Genomic DNA, 15598 nt, shown 5'->3' with positions numbered 1-15598 from the left:
CCCACCACAACCCTCATCTAGAAGTAAAAATGAAAGATTATACAACCATTCACACAGTCATACATGCTTACAGGAAGGTAACTAACTGTGAAAAACAGAAGTTCAGACTTAAGGAGCATTTCGTCCAATATCCTCCTTTTAGGACAAACTTGCAAAGCATTTTGAGGAAAGCAAGAAACTGGAACATTTTTTTCAAAAATACCGTGGCACATTGTTACTCAAAATACTCACGTTTAGTTTACCATTCACATTACAGATACGAAAATGGCAGTAGATACTCCCTAACCTTGGCAGATTAATTGTGCAATGGCACAGGCTTCTTAGATGTATCTTGCAACTGTATAGAAATCAGCTTTTTCTGACAGTACCTTTGACTTAAACTGATATTTGGCTTCACTAACAGAAGTTTAAAAGCAATTTGCGATCTCTACTGTTATAGAAGCCCAAAGTCTGGTAATGAAAACAAGAAAAAAAAAAAGAAACTATTACTTTAAATAAACATAATTGCACTGTAAAAACAACACTGAAATAACACTAGCTGTTTAGGCAGTGAGAACATACACAAACATGGGCAAAGAAAAGAAACAAGCAATGATGGAAGGGCATCAAATTTGGATCTAATATGAGGATCCCATCCATTATGGTCTACCTTATGTGAAGACAGCCAACAGGTCAAATAGAGCAGCAGAACAACTTAATTTTCTATGCAGACACAGAGAAGGAGTGATCTGGAATGTATGCTGCTCTCCCCTGCTTAGTCCACGTAAGCACCTGAAAGACCCCATCCCAGAAGCTGACCTTACTTGTGTAAAGCATGGGAGCTTTTACCTACAGATGGCAACTGCTGCCAACTCCTGAACAAGACCTGTTCCCTACCCAAGTGAGAGAAAGAATTGCAGCTGAATCACTATGTAATTCCCATTTCTGTGGTGTTAATGAAGAAAGTGAGCATTTCAAGCTATATGCCTATATACTTCTAACTTTAAAGGAATAAAAAAAAAAATCTCACTGAGAAGAATCCCACAAAGTTGTAGCAATTATAAAAACAGAAGAGCACCATTTATCTACTAAAGATGCTTAACCCTAGAAAAGAAAGCTAAATTTGTATTCTGTGCTTAATACAGTAGAAAAGCACATAGTATTTCATTACAGCACAGCTTAAAATAGTGTATATGCAGACCTCAAAATATTTTTGTTAAATGTAGAAAAGTAAAATAAAAATTACAGAAACAAAACCCAAACAACCCACCCCAACACCCCCTCCTCCGAAAGTAAAGGAAAGGAAGAATGCATATTAAGGACACTACAACATATTCAGAGTTTATTACCTGAACTTTCTTTCATAAATTAATCATGCATTCAGACATCTGGTTTTCTAAGAACTTAGATTCTGCAGTGTAATGAGATTTTGCTAGATTTGTCTGCTAGACAGGATTTTTTGCCCCCCCCCCCCCCCTTTTTTTTTTTACTATTTTAAAATATTGTAGTAGTGGCGAGTATACTGTTATAATACAGTTGAGTATCAAACTAAAACTTACAGTCTATAATCCAGTCTACAGATACTCACCATTGCAAGACTTCTTGTTAAAGACCTATGCATAAACAGTACTTTGCTTTACAGCAGTAAGGATAAATTGCCAGTTTCAAAATTATGATTTGAACTTCAAATTTTCAAATTTTGATTTTATCTTTTGACCAATGTACTAAATTCAAGGCAAGAACAGAATCTGAGGTCCAGGCATATTAAGAAGCTTCACAAAAGATACATCGGAGAGATCTGGGTTTCTGAAACAGGCCTAATTTTTCCAGTCAATGGAAATTACGGACACATTCAAGAATAGATCCCTAAGAATGCTGACTCATCTCCAATCTGATATGGGAAACAAGTCTGAAAAAATTGTCTATCTCTATCTGAAGTTCTCATCAGTACTGGTAGGGCACTTCCTGTTCCTGAGCCAAGAGAATACAGGTAACACCACTAGAATTACAGAGCTAGACAATGAAAAAAGATGCCTATACAAAAAGTTTTTTAAAAAAAAAGCAGAATTATGCTTTTTTCCCCCAATCACTAGTAATTTAAACAGCACAGCTCATTTGCAATCATATATATAAAATACACAAAGTATCTGAAACAGAGTCCACTGATTCTTCCAAATACTTTAGTCCCCTGTCATTTTACACATTAAAATAAAGATTAAATGGAACAGCAGAATTTTAAATAGCGTCATACCACTATTATTTATCAAATGTTATGCTGACATTGCAATTATTTCCTGAAAATTGAATGTAGATTTTACAGCAACTCTTGTTTCTTTGTTTAAAATTTTGCTACTGCAGGACATGATGTCAACCATCCTGACAACCTAATATCTTAGTTTTTCCTCAGGCACAACCTTCAAGGCAACTGTAATTGTGCACAGGGAAAAAAAAGTGACATTATTAAAGACTTACATAATTTTCACATTCTGCAATCAGAAGATATTTAATATAATAATAATAATAGTTCCCCAAATGCTTTTTAGTCCTGAAGAAATTACTTCATTTGTGAGCATTATAAGCAAACCCAATATAAATTATCATGATTATCCTATTTGATTTTAAACACAGTGTGCGTATTTCTTTACTTAGAATTCTTCTATCAGTGAACTTAGTGTTCAGACTTTGAACTGTCTGTCTCAAAGAAGGGCTGGGATAAAGAATAACCTATCATTTAGCTATTTAGCTATTTTATGAATGTCACAGATGTTTTTAACTTTTAGAACATCACAGATATGCAACATTTACACTAAAGCAGAATTAGAAGTCTCACTAAAATGTGTTCTTTGCATACTGGACCTCCTACTTGCTTTAGAACTAATCCAACACCCCCTAAAGCCAAAAGTCTCTCTATTGACTTTAGTGGCATTAGATTGGTCAAGTGGTCCAAGCAAGGTTATTTAATATGCAGTGCCTATTTAGCACAATTTTGCTGTTTCCCTTATTCCTGTAAACAGTTCCAACCAATCAGTTTAACTTTTCAAATTAACAGAATAGCTACTGGGGAGTAGTTTCCATTTGTCAACAGATATATTATAGAAAGTTGGTTGCACTACCTCATTACTCTTGCTTTGTGAAAGAGCCAGGCTATCATTTGTCAATTCCTCATCATCTGCATTATTCCTGTTAAGAACTTTACTCTTCTTCTTCTTGGATCCTCCATCACTAGCCGTGCTGCTATTATCTTCTTCATTACCTTCCTCATCATTGTCATCCTCATCACTTCCACTCCCATCATCTTCATCATCCTCATTATCGCCATCACTCCCCTCTTTTCGCAGTGCGTTTTTTCCTTTTTTCTTCTCAGCAGTCGGCCGCCAGTCATTGTCATCTTCACTATCATAGTCATCCATATCATTTAGTTCTTCCATCGATACAAAATCCAGCAAAGGTCGGTTCCTGCGTAAGTTCCATTTTTTTGGTTCATTTGTTTGCTCATCAGTCACAGCATCAGGTTCAGCTGCTTTCTCCTTCTCTTTCTTCTTTTTTGGCTTTTCTTCTTCATCTTCTTGCTCTTTCTTTTCAGTTTTAATTACCTCTTTGTCTGCTGTTGGCACCTCTTCTTCAGTGGAGCTTTTTGGCTGTTGCTCTTCTACCTTCTCTTCTGCTGGTTCCTCCTCCAAGATATTTTCTTCTGATTCAGTACAGGAACCTTCACCACTGTCCTTTGATGCATCTTCACTCCCATGACCACTTCCTTCAGAATCTGTTGAGCATATGAAAATTTAAAAAAAGTTCCGACACAAATGTACCCCCAAAAATAAAATCTGTTGAAGCAAGTTGTTAAACAAAAGAATGATGCATGTTCCTCCCTCATAAGGTATTCCACCTATTTTTTCAGCTGGTGTCCAAATACCGCTATTTCGAGTGGTATGTTGAGAATCTGTTAAACATGAGTGCATTTTAAGATGGCAAAAAAAAGATGGCACAATTTATTACATGAACGTTAAATGTTCCTTTGAACTGCAGCTCATATTAACAATAAGCAGTAGCACAGAATAATTTCCGTGTGAATTCACATCTTAAAGAAAGAGCATTCCAGTTTTTAATTTCTGGAGGCATTTTCTAAATCTTCAAAATAAAATAGCTATCCCATAGAAGAAGTTTAAAATTACAAAATGAAGAGTTTACATAACAAATACTAACAATAGTATGGATAATACCACACCTTCATTTTTAGTTCACATTTGTTTTTCTGGGATTGGGGGCTCTTTTAATTCCCAGTGTTATTTCACTTACTAATCCCACATAAACTATGCCTCATTCAGTGTTGCAGCTGCACAACAACGCGTAAATTCTAACCTTATACCACTCATACAGCATTGTTCTGTGTGTACTCATTATTTCCATTAATTAACACAGGCCAATCTGTGTGCAATAGAAAAGAACAGCAGAGGATCTGTATGGAAAAAAAAAAAAAAAAATCACAAAAATAAGGCATCTGTACTATAAAGTACATGTAAAAACTATTGAAAAAGATGACAACTTGGTCAATTTTATAAACATCATCCACCTTGACTATCTCTCATCATATATTCACTTACTACTTTTCATTTACAGTATCAGTTTTAAGAAGAAAAACTCAGGAAAAATTTTTTAAAATTAACAAGAAAATATAAAGTTGTCTGACCCAATGCAGGTATCAATTAAGCAATGGCTACAGTTTTCAGTTTGTTCAGAGCCATCACCAAGTTCTTGATGCACTGTCGCATAGATGCAAAGAAGAAACATGTTGATGCTTGTAAATTTAAAAAAAATCCTTAATCGCTTTAGTTACCACACAAAACACCCCACCATTCAGTATCACCTTACACAGAGAACTTCTGTGCACGTTCATCTCCGTATATAAAGCCAAATAAACAGGGGGGCCAGCATGCTACACACTTCACGTGGCATTTATTTCTACCCCACAGAACACTGTCTATGACTAGCCCGTAATTCAGTTGTTACTTCGATTTAATGGGCAGTTTGGTTTTTTTCTGCATATACCTGTATACGGAAGTATATGATGAGGAGATTAAATTATCATCAACAACAACAACAAAAAAGATCCATCAGCGTTACTACTACTGATCAGGACATTAATGTTAGCATTCCCCTTACAAGCCAATAGAAAGTAAAAGGTTTCCTGCAAACATTCTAACCTTTAGAAGGCCAGAAAAAAAAAATGAGAATGCAGTAACAAAAGTTATTGTACAGTCTTTTGAGAAAAGAATAATTCAGTCATTTCCCTACGCCTACCAGCCTTCATGGTAGTAATGGGAGTACAACTGAAGTTCTGAAATAGTAAAACACTCTTTAGGCATGCCTAAGAAATAAAAAACAGTATTAACTAATTTGCAATCTAAAAAATTATTTTTAAATTACAGTAGCTTTGTTTAGAGTTGGAGCAGGTCCAGAGAAGGGCCACAAAAATGGCCAGACGCCTGAAACACTTCTATAAAGAAAGGCTGAGAGAGTTGGGTTGTTCAGCCTGGAGAAGAAAAGGCTCAAGGGAGACCTTATTACGGCCTTCCGATATATAGTGGGAGCTTATAAGAAAGAGAAACTTTTTACCAAGGCATGTAGTGACAGGAAAAGAGGGACTGGTTTTAAACTGAAAGAGCGTAGAGTTTAGATTGGACATAAGGAAGAAATTCTTCACTGTGAGGATTGAGAGACACTGGAACAGGTTGCCCAGAGAAGCTGTGGCTGCCCCCTCCCTGGCAGTGTTCAAGGCCAGGCTGGACGGGGCTTTGAGCAACCTGGTCTAGTGGAAGGTGTCCCTGCCCATGGCAGGGGGGTTGGGACTAGATGATCTTTAAGGTCCCTTCCAACCCAAACCATTCTATGATATTTGCCAGCTCTCACATAACCCTTTACAACATCTAAAGCTAGACTCTCAATCTATACTATAAATGTCTAATATAAGTGCCATATGTATGTTTAAAAGCAAAATGTATTTTTGTATCTCATCCCACAGGTTCTGAGTGCCAATGTGCACTACTTGTCTTACTGTAAATAAGGTAGTATAGTGTTTTACCATGTTAAACTTAATTTAACTCTATTTTTAAGTTACCTTACATTATTTTCTTTTGGTTTACTTCCCCACCATAACTCCATGATAGTCATTTGTTTGGATGCTTTAATTGTGCTGGTCCATTCCTAAATATGCTTAGACTTCTTGTGAATTTAAGCTTCCACTTCATTTTCTGAGGGGAATCTTAGTTTGGGTATAGTTCGATCTTTAAGACAACTATAAGTTACCAACAGCGAGTCTTGTACGTCAATACTACAGCACTAAGAATGCTCTCTAGCTGCTTTATGCCATGCAAACAATATAAAGCAGAGAACAAATAAACGTTAGTTTCATTCACTTCTCTCCTTCAAATTCTCTTTGCCTTCTGCCTGCACGTTATGCTTTGTATTCTCCTTTCTGTGTGCACTTATACACAAGAGATACCTATAGTGAGGGATATCCCTCTTCTGAATGCATCCACTGTGATAGGTGCTTTTCTAGAAAGAGCTATTCTGTGATAACAGCTATTTTCGCAGGTGTTCTTCTGTCAGATGCACTTTCAGTTAGGAAGAGGCTGTAGTATACAATTTTCTCCTTGAAAGAAATTCTTAAAGAATGGCTCTTTCAAATTGGCAACCATATCATGTCATTCCCTATGGGAGAAAAGTCAAGCTACTCTCAGTGAAAAATGGGAACAGATACACCGTCAAAGGGTGAAGAATACAGAGTTTCACCGAGAACAAATAGGAGAGATAACGGTTGTGAGAAAAGGCGTCATTCCTGTACACCTTGTATCTGTTGCTCTACTGAGCACAACAGCAGGTGGCAGTCAAATCCAAAGAGGACAATTCTGAGAATTCTCCAGGAAAGCATATTAAGCTTCAGAATTAACATACAAAAAAGTTTAATAAAAATGAACAGGAATGACTACTAATCTCGACATCAGCTGTGAAGTCTTGTATAATATGTACTATGCACAAAACTTCAGGACAAAGCTACTGAGGTCACTACAACAGTTAAAAAAAATCATCCCAGGGTTTTGCAGGACCATTTTACAAGCAACTTTAAACATGGTACCCTGTGATTCTTTTTTTTTTTTTTAATATTCTAAGAAAATCCATTTATAGAGAGAGTAAGTGCTACACTACATAAGGACATACGTGGCCACCCACTCACAGAAAACAGGCTGATGCTTCAATGCAGTATTTAGCTTAACAAGCAGCTCTGTAAAAAGCAGCTTTATTGCTTGACTTAAGTGAAGTTTGAAGGATAAGCTAGTTAAAGGAAATCATGGACTCGATTTTGGGCTTGTCTCTTCCACTAACAAAGCCTAACCAACTCCAGATAGCAGAAGAGACCATCTGGAATAATTTTGGAAAGTTCTTCTTCCTCCCCCACTGGGTCTTGTCTGGTTGAGTCTCACCCAAGTGCTCACAGCTACATACAAGGAATACAAACCAGGATCCTGGAACATTGAAAACAAGCAAAAAACTGAACATGCAATACAGAAAACAACTACCATGTCTGGAGTTACTCCTACTAAATAATATTGTTCAATAACAACCTACAGGCATCATGGGAGAAGTCATCTCACAGTCTGCTTCACAAGACCCTCTTTTCAAGGGCAGTAACAAAAAACAGACTACAAGTGAGGTTAATTCTTTTGGAGGTTAAAGCCACTCCCTCACCATCACCCTGTCTAGCGGTCCTTTAGCCTCCTTCTCCCAGACACAAGGTGGACGACAAATCTTTGACATGATGATGTGAAATTACCCAGGTATCTCTGCTGAAACACCATGTCACATGCCACGTACAATCCCTCACCCAGGTTGCTTGCACCCTGACAGACCGGAAAAGCAGAAAGCACTGCAAAAAGCAGTTGTCGACAACAAACAGCCTCTGCCCACAAACTTCCTTACAAGAACAGCTCCAGTCACAAAAACTACTTTGCACATGTGCTATACCAAACGTGTAAAAGCAGCTGTACTTCCTATACAACTGATCTAGAATTTGCAAGTAATTTTAAAGACTCAAAAATACCTTACAGAAATGCTTAAACTAACCAGAAAGTTATGACATTAATAACTGGATGTTAAAATAAGACAAAAAACCTAGATCATATATGGAAATTATAAACTTTTAAATTATCAAAGCCAGAGTTGTGCAACTGGTAAAATCCTGACCACATCTGTCTATTAGACTAATGCCACAGAGGTCCATTATGCTAAGACCAATAGAACTATAGTGAAAGCAAGAATTGAAAAGGCATAATACTTCACTTTCAGTATAACCTCAAAGAGAATCTAACATCAGTTAGATATATACCACTGGCTTTCTATGCTATTTTGCAGTGTGTGAAGATTAAACATTGGTAGACTACTGGCAATTCAACACTTGTAATGCTGGCAGTTAAAAATGGAACTGTCCAAAGTAACATAATTAAGACCATACAAACCAAAATGAACATAGATTAAGATATTACTGTTCTAAGCAGAGACATTCACTTCTAAATAATGTTTTGGAAAAAAGTATCTAATCTGTATTAACTGCAGATATGGACTGGGCAGAGTAGGAAAAGAAGCTGATCACCGATCCGTGACTACACTTGTTTCAGAAAACAAGTATTTAGTTTAACAGAACAAGGATGGAAATAGAACATAAATGAAAGTTATTTAGTAAGCAGTTTCCTCACTTCTACACTAGCAGTAACTACATCACACAATTTCAGTAGATGTCTATTCAAGTCGTAAAAGCACTCAAAACTAAAGGTTGCCAACTCTGACTTGAGTCATTGGGAAATGCCTTATTTATTTACAATGTTACAACACAGATGGCAACCCTACCTCCTGAATTTGCTTGCTTTTTCCCAGTGTCCCTGTTTCTAACATTATCAAACTTGTTTGAGATGAAGTATTCCTTACCCCATGTCTTTCCCCAGCAAAGCTGCAGTCCTAAATAATCCGTGAAATTGGATTCCAATACAAATTATTGAAAAGTGAGCTAGAATATGTATTTTTTTACAAGAAACACCTAAGAGTTCTACATCTTGTACAAGGGAAGTGACATCTGGGAGACAGTTCGAATATGTGTCTGGGACATGCTAGTCTAAGGGTCTGAGGCATGGTAACAAGTATATGCTCAAGAAACGCTTGAAACATCTCATCCTCACTGAGCACATCTAGACTCTCAGAGGTGGCCAGGCTGCAAACAGACCACCCCACCAAGCTGGAGTTAATAAAGAGATGGACATACACACAAAAAAGAGATGCAAGAGAAAGTAAAGTAGAAGACCACAAAAATCCTGTTCAGACTGACTGAACAAGCAGAACAACACTGAATCTACCAGCAAGGGTTCCATAATGGACAGACAGACTGGAAAGACAAGGCACAAAGAGTCACAGTAGGGGGAAAACAAAGAAAAATAATGTCATCCCATCACTAAGTCCACACTGTAACGCACAGACACTGGAATGAAAGCCTAGCTTTCTGTTACATTACTCCTCTGCTGTCAGCAAATACACAGAAGAAGATGAATCTCAATGTTTCCAAAGAGAATGTAAGTTCAGAATGCTCGTCAGTCAGTCCGAAGTGTTACTTCAAGTGGCAGATATCTGTACGGATAAAAGATTGCACTTGGGAAGAAGATAACCCAAGAGAACATAATGCCCGTATCTTCCATTTTCTCAGTGGGAATTCCACTCTGAGGGACTACACATTACAGCTGCAAAGTCAAGCCTTGACTGTAACAATTAAGATTATGCAATTATGTGATAATTTACAAGTGATTAGCTATTCAAGCTTTTCTCTTACCTTCCTCACTGTCTACTGAAACACCCTACAACTTTTCTGTTGCATGTCATTTAAGTTTACTCTCAAACACAAACATGTTAGTTTCTTCATCAATATTTCAGTAGCGTTTATCACTACAATATTTTGGTGCTCTGCACACGTTTCTTTATATTACAGTATCCTGTACAAGAAAGCGGAAGTGGAATCTCCATTGTGTTAAGAGGAAACCAATTACAGAAAGGTAAAGATATTTGCAACTTTTTATTTCTAGGTCAAATCACAGGTTTTTCAGTATACCTAATATATTCATTTATATAGATCATTACACATTTTAAACAGAGATGCTACTGACCTCAGCTGCAATAATAGTACATAGTATTTATGCAAGTCAGGCTCCACACTCAACACCAAAAAACCCAAATATTTACAATTGACTCTAAAAATTTAAGTCTACAAGACTTGTAGCAGAAGTAGTGACAGAATCCAGTTCTTCAAGGCATCATTCAACTATGCTCTTCTTATCTACACTGAGAGAGCCAGTCCTTAAATTCACAAATCTTTCTTGTTCAGGGACCACACTACATTTTTCTGCATCATTTCAATTTCAGTGTATGAGCTGCAAAAACTGACCGATTTCACCGATGAGAGAGAAGAAAATTGGTAAATCCTTGCTCTGGAATCCTGCTGGGAATTACAATTATACACTGATTTCCAACTTCAGTGTATCTCCAGCTACTCTCATAAAAGGAAAAAAAACACCAACAAAAAAAAAAAACAACAAAGTATGCTCTAGTTAACTAAAAATCAAAATTTCAAATAACTGATCTGTATTGTGAAACATATTATTAAAAAACTTCAGTTGAGTGTACTGCAGTACCATCATTTCAAGTCACACATTTGTATGCTCTGATTCCAAAGGGACTTTTTTTTCATTGATCCAACATTAAGATTACATACGACATTCTTATTCAAGGAACAAATTTTTCAAGATGTTTGTAAAAAACAGAAAAATACAGTACTTTAAAATATGGCATTACTACTTTCTATTACATAAAAACAAAGCAGCCATTAAAAAATTGTTCAGTATTAACATAATGAAAAACCCACAGGCCTGAAAACTATTTAGATTAACCAAATTTACAAGACTATGACAGTTCTAAAATCAGTTTCCCTAAAGGCATATCAAAATAATGAGATCTTTAAAGTGGAAAAGGAGGTGACTGCCTGCTGGTGTGACCTAAATCCAAAAGAAAATAAATTAACTATACTGTAAATAAAGGCCATATCTCCTATGGATTTTTTTTTTTGTGGAAATGGAGGTTAGGTGATTAGAAATATTTTCTGTAATGAAAAAACATTGACCAAGGCATCAGGACTGAATACAAAAATACAGAAACGCCAGTTCCTTTCTAAAAGTACTTAATATCAATTTCTCAAATCCTTACTGCATCTTGCAGAAACTTGACAGAACAATGAACATGTGTAAAAGCTTAGATATTGAGGGCTCAGTCCTCCCAGGCTTACACAATATCATCTATTAGCACGTCACTTAACATCCTGAAGCCCATACATATGGATGCAACATAATCAACAAGGAGTAAACAACTTCAGAATTCTTTTAATTCAGTATTGAAATAGTCCTTTAACTTTTAAATTTAAAATTTGTTTTGTATTTTTTTTAAACACCTACATGTGCATTTGTGAATCAGATAAACATACATTGCAGAGCTGTGGAGTTACCATACTTACGGGATTTTTCCAAGTGCATGAGTAGAATTTATGGTCATTTTCAATGTAGAAAGACTGTTTCTTCCTTCTGTCACATTCATTTCCCTTTGTAAGCAAACTACACAGTGAAATTCTGAATTCACACAAATACCAAAATACTTATTTGCAACAGGCTGCACATGGAGAGACCTCTACGGTCATAGAAGAAAAAGAGCAACAGTCCTGACTGTATTGGAGACATACACATTATGTTGTGAAGGCTGAGTCCAGTGGAAAAAAAAGGAAAACCTGTTTTCTATTAGCAACAATCCAAAATTTGCCTACTAGAGTTGCTTGTGTGAATACACGTATATTCTTCTTATATATATCTAATTTTGGAATTATCTATTTATTTATATGTGTGTATGTAAAAAAGTCCCTTTTCTACACTTCTTCCATTCAAATCTAAATTGACTAGGTACAATCAAATTTAAGGCTATGTTATACCAGCTTCATTTTAAATCAGCACAGATGTTCTGTTTCAAATACCCTGCAACTATTATTTAACTTGTATTTCACATAAGAAATGTTTCCTTTTTCTTTCAACTTAAGAGGTTATATGTTTAATAACTTTCTACCCAACTTCTCCAAACCCTTACAACTTTTTCCTTTGATATTAAAAATCTTTGAATAAAGTGTAAAATGTTAAAACTCTGCTGCTGTTTCAAAGTGTTTTCACTAAATTTTAAATTTTATTAAACAGAACATTAATTTCTAGTACAAGTGATAGCTATAGGTTCTGAAGTTTCAGAACAACGCTATATGAGATATATGAACACAAAACAGTAATTAGAAAAAATTTTCTAAGCAGAACTTCAGTTTTTCTCATATGCTTGTTTCAATTCAGTGTTGCTTTTTTAAGGCAAAACCCATCCAACTACCTCAAAATGAAATTGAGATTGAAATACTCTCAAGGTTAGACACTGACACACACCCCCCATGTGTACATAGGATATCCTAAAAGTCAAAGAGGGTATCAATTACAAATGAATATTCTGCATTTAGACATATTTGAGTCAGGAAGCTTTATTCATTAATTTTAAATAAATATTGTCTTTTAATCAAATAATATATTGCTCTGAATTATGTATCCATCTCCCATACTCCATTTCCAATCCTCCTTTTCCCTTAAATTCTGCCTAGACTATTGTTCAAGAATAAGGAGATTTTCTTTGGGAACTGAAAATCATTTCCTTTTACGGCAAATTGTCTTTACAAAAGGCAGTGCCCTTCAATAGAAAGGATCAAAAATCCCCCAAACAAGATTAAAAAACTAAATGAAACAAGCCCCCAAAAATCTTAGCATGAAATTGGTAAGATGACATCAGTTTTACTCTCTTAAGTCTCTGCAGCCTGCTTCTACAAGATCAACCACGGGAAATATCTCTCATCTTGGGGAAAAAAAAAAAAAACAAAAAAAAAACAACCAATGAGGAGCATTAGGGCATACCTTAAAACTGGCGCTGGAGAAATGATAAAGTGGTTTTAAGTTCATTAATAAGGAGGCGCTCGTCGTTAAAAAATAAGCTTTTAAAGGGAGATGGGGAGTATTTTTGCACGACACATTCACATGAAAACCTTGATCTGAGTCCCCACTGCAGAAATAACAAAGTTATTTGACAAGCTGTCATAATGCTTCCCTTACATCTTACACATCCTGCATCTCTTTGCTTATTTTTCTGAGCATATGCCACAGAACATCCAATGTGCAGTTTATTCACAAACATGGTCCTGCCCCTTCTTTCCCTTCCTTCCAATATAACTGAATTTATTAATTTTATTTTGGCATCTTGTTTACTTTCATTTTCTGTGGATGTTCACTGCAGATACAGGAATCTGCACATGCAGAAAAGACTGCAGAACAAAAATACTTTGAGGCAAGGACTTCCTTCTGGTATGAAATGCATACACCTTTCTGCAGTAGCTATCTGAACAGACACCTTAAGTTTGCCTATTGTAAAAAAAACAAGAAAAACCTGAACAGACTATCTTTCTGCTTAAGGTTTTCCCTCACCCGAGTAGAATTAACCTTGAGAAACTGACAAGTTCTTGAATCCACAACAAACTATTATTCACACTTATTCAAAACAAAAAGGCTTTAGAACATTCTTATTTCAGTACTAAATGCAGTGAATATTTAAATAATTATCTCTACATTGAAGAAGCAAAAAGCAATAGATACAGCTAAAGCAGACAGCACAGAAGCTACTCAAATGCTTCAGCTACAGCTTGTTTGATAATCATGAGTTTTCTGTTGATAAAAAAATTAATTGCAATTGAAGTATTCTATGGATGTTTTGTTTAATCAGTTGTTTCTTATCTGCAGCATAAGAACTTCCAATTATTCAATCGAGTCACTGAACTTCAAGTGGCTCCAAGTCCGAACAGTTCACTAACAGCATTCTGTCTCCCATACGATATTAAATGAGCAACCATAAACCAAAAATGAGATAACTCTGAACCGAGGAGATGAGGAAGCATATTTACCTGAAGCATCTCCAACTTTAAAATCACTGTCATCAGAACTATCATAATCTAAAGCTTCCAGCAGCGAAGCTGCCAAAGGCTTCACTTGTCTCCTCTTCGAACTGCGGTCCACTGCAGGAAAAAAAACACAGGACTGTTACTAGGTGGCATAATGAGAACTGAGCATCGTTACGGAGACTGAACTCAAACGGAGAGGCAGAACGGCCGTGGGGGGCGGGGGCAGCCTCCGCCACAGCGCCCGAGGAGCGCCCGGCAGGCGCAGACGGCACCGGGGTCCCGGCGACCCCGTCCCCGAGGCGAGGGAGCGGAGCGGCGGCAGGCGCACCGGGAGGGGGGTCCCCGCAGCGGGCCAGCCAGCAGCCGCCTGCCCGGCGGAGCGGCGGCGTTCCCTCCAGGCGCCGGGAACCAGCACGGCACCGACCGGCCGTGCCCCGCCGCCCCGGGCACCCGCAGGGACCCCGGCGGGAGCGGCGCCGCGCGCACACGGGGGGGTCGCCTGAGGCCCCCGGAGCCACCAGCCCCTCCAGATCCATCGGCGCCAGCGACGAGAGGCAGGGGGGAAGGGCAGCCGGGGCCGCGGGGCGCCTGAGGGACGGCGATCCGCCCGCCGGGGGCGCTCCGCGGGCACCCCGGCGCCCGCCCAGGGCAGGGCGGGCCGAGCCGCGTAGGATCACTTACTAAAGCCTGCGCAGGTGAGGCGGCGGCGGGCAGGGGCGCTCAGGTGCAGAGCCGCCGAGCCCCGGCCCCTTCCCCAGACAATGGGCACGGCGGCGACCCGGATGCAGACCCGCGCCCGCCCGCCCGCGGCGGCTGCTCCCGCTGCTGCGCCTGCGCGCCCCCGCCGCCGGCCCCGCGGCGCATGCGCCGTCCGAGCGCGCCTGCGCGGCGCCGTTGGAGGCGCGGAGCGAACAGTGCCCGGCCTCCGCCCGGGACCGCGGGCACGGAGCGTCCAGGCCGGCGCTGGGCCGGCCGTGGGGAGGGGTACGAGTAGTCCCCGCGTCGGGAGCACTTAGTACAAGGTCTCGGTGCAGACCCGTTTGTTCGCAGGGGGCCGCAGGGGATCGCCTTTATCAGGGAAAACTGCGCAAAAACACGTCTGGCACCGCCTCGGCTCCCCGGTGTTGAAACGAAGCATGATAAAACTGCTTGTATTGTTCTAAGAGCTGAGCTCCTTGTGGACAAGGAGCATTGTCAAGCTCGTTCTTGCCTTCTTGAAAAAACAGCAAAACATTACATTTGGAAAAAAAGAAAAAAAGGGGGGATTTTTATTTGACCGCATCATACGAGTCCAAGGGCTAAGCACAAAACCTACTGGTGAGAGGTGGACGGCGAAGGAGAGCAATGTGGGGCTGATGCCTTTTGCAAGAACCCCAACGCCACCTCAGTCGCGAAGAGCTCCCCCGCCCCAGCCCCTGCACACACAGGGTGTTGCTAGCCCCCCCATAAAGTGGCACAAACTCAGGGAATAATCCAGGTTTTGCCTCTTTCCTCAAACTTGTTTTTGTAATTAGAAGAACGGTG

General features: G+C 38.9%; 1 protein-coding gene across 1 annotated transcript in view; it reads right to left on the bottom strand.

The window, feature by feature from the left end:
• PHF14 (PHD finger protein 14) overlaps positions 1 to 14938 on the bottom strand; it is a 173083-nt gene extending 158145 nt beyond the window's left edge. The window contains 5 exon segments of the mRNA XM_074836515.1: positions 3093 to 3742; positions 14078 to 14188; positions 14756 to 14817; positions 14819 to 14914; positions 14916 to 14938. Coding sequence (XP_074692616.1) covers positions 3093 to 3742; positions 14078 to 14188; positions 14756 to 14817; positions 14819 to 14914; positions 14916 to 14938 — 942 coding nt within the window.
• Positions 14939 to 15598: the final 660 nt, after the last annotated feature.

Source organism: Strix aluco, chromosome 1 (genome assembly GCF_031877795.1).
Source record: "Strix aluco isolate bStrAlu1 chromosome 1, bStrAlu1.hap1, whole genome shotgun sequence".
Taxonomy (NCBI): domain Eukaryota; kingdom Metazoa; phylum Chordata; class Aves; order Strigiformes; family Strigidae; genus Strix; species Strix aluco.
The sequence above is the reverse complement of the archived record's forward strand: the minus strand, read 5'-3'. Positions and strand labels throughout refer to the sequence as shown.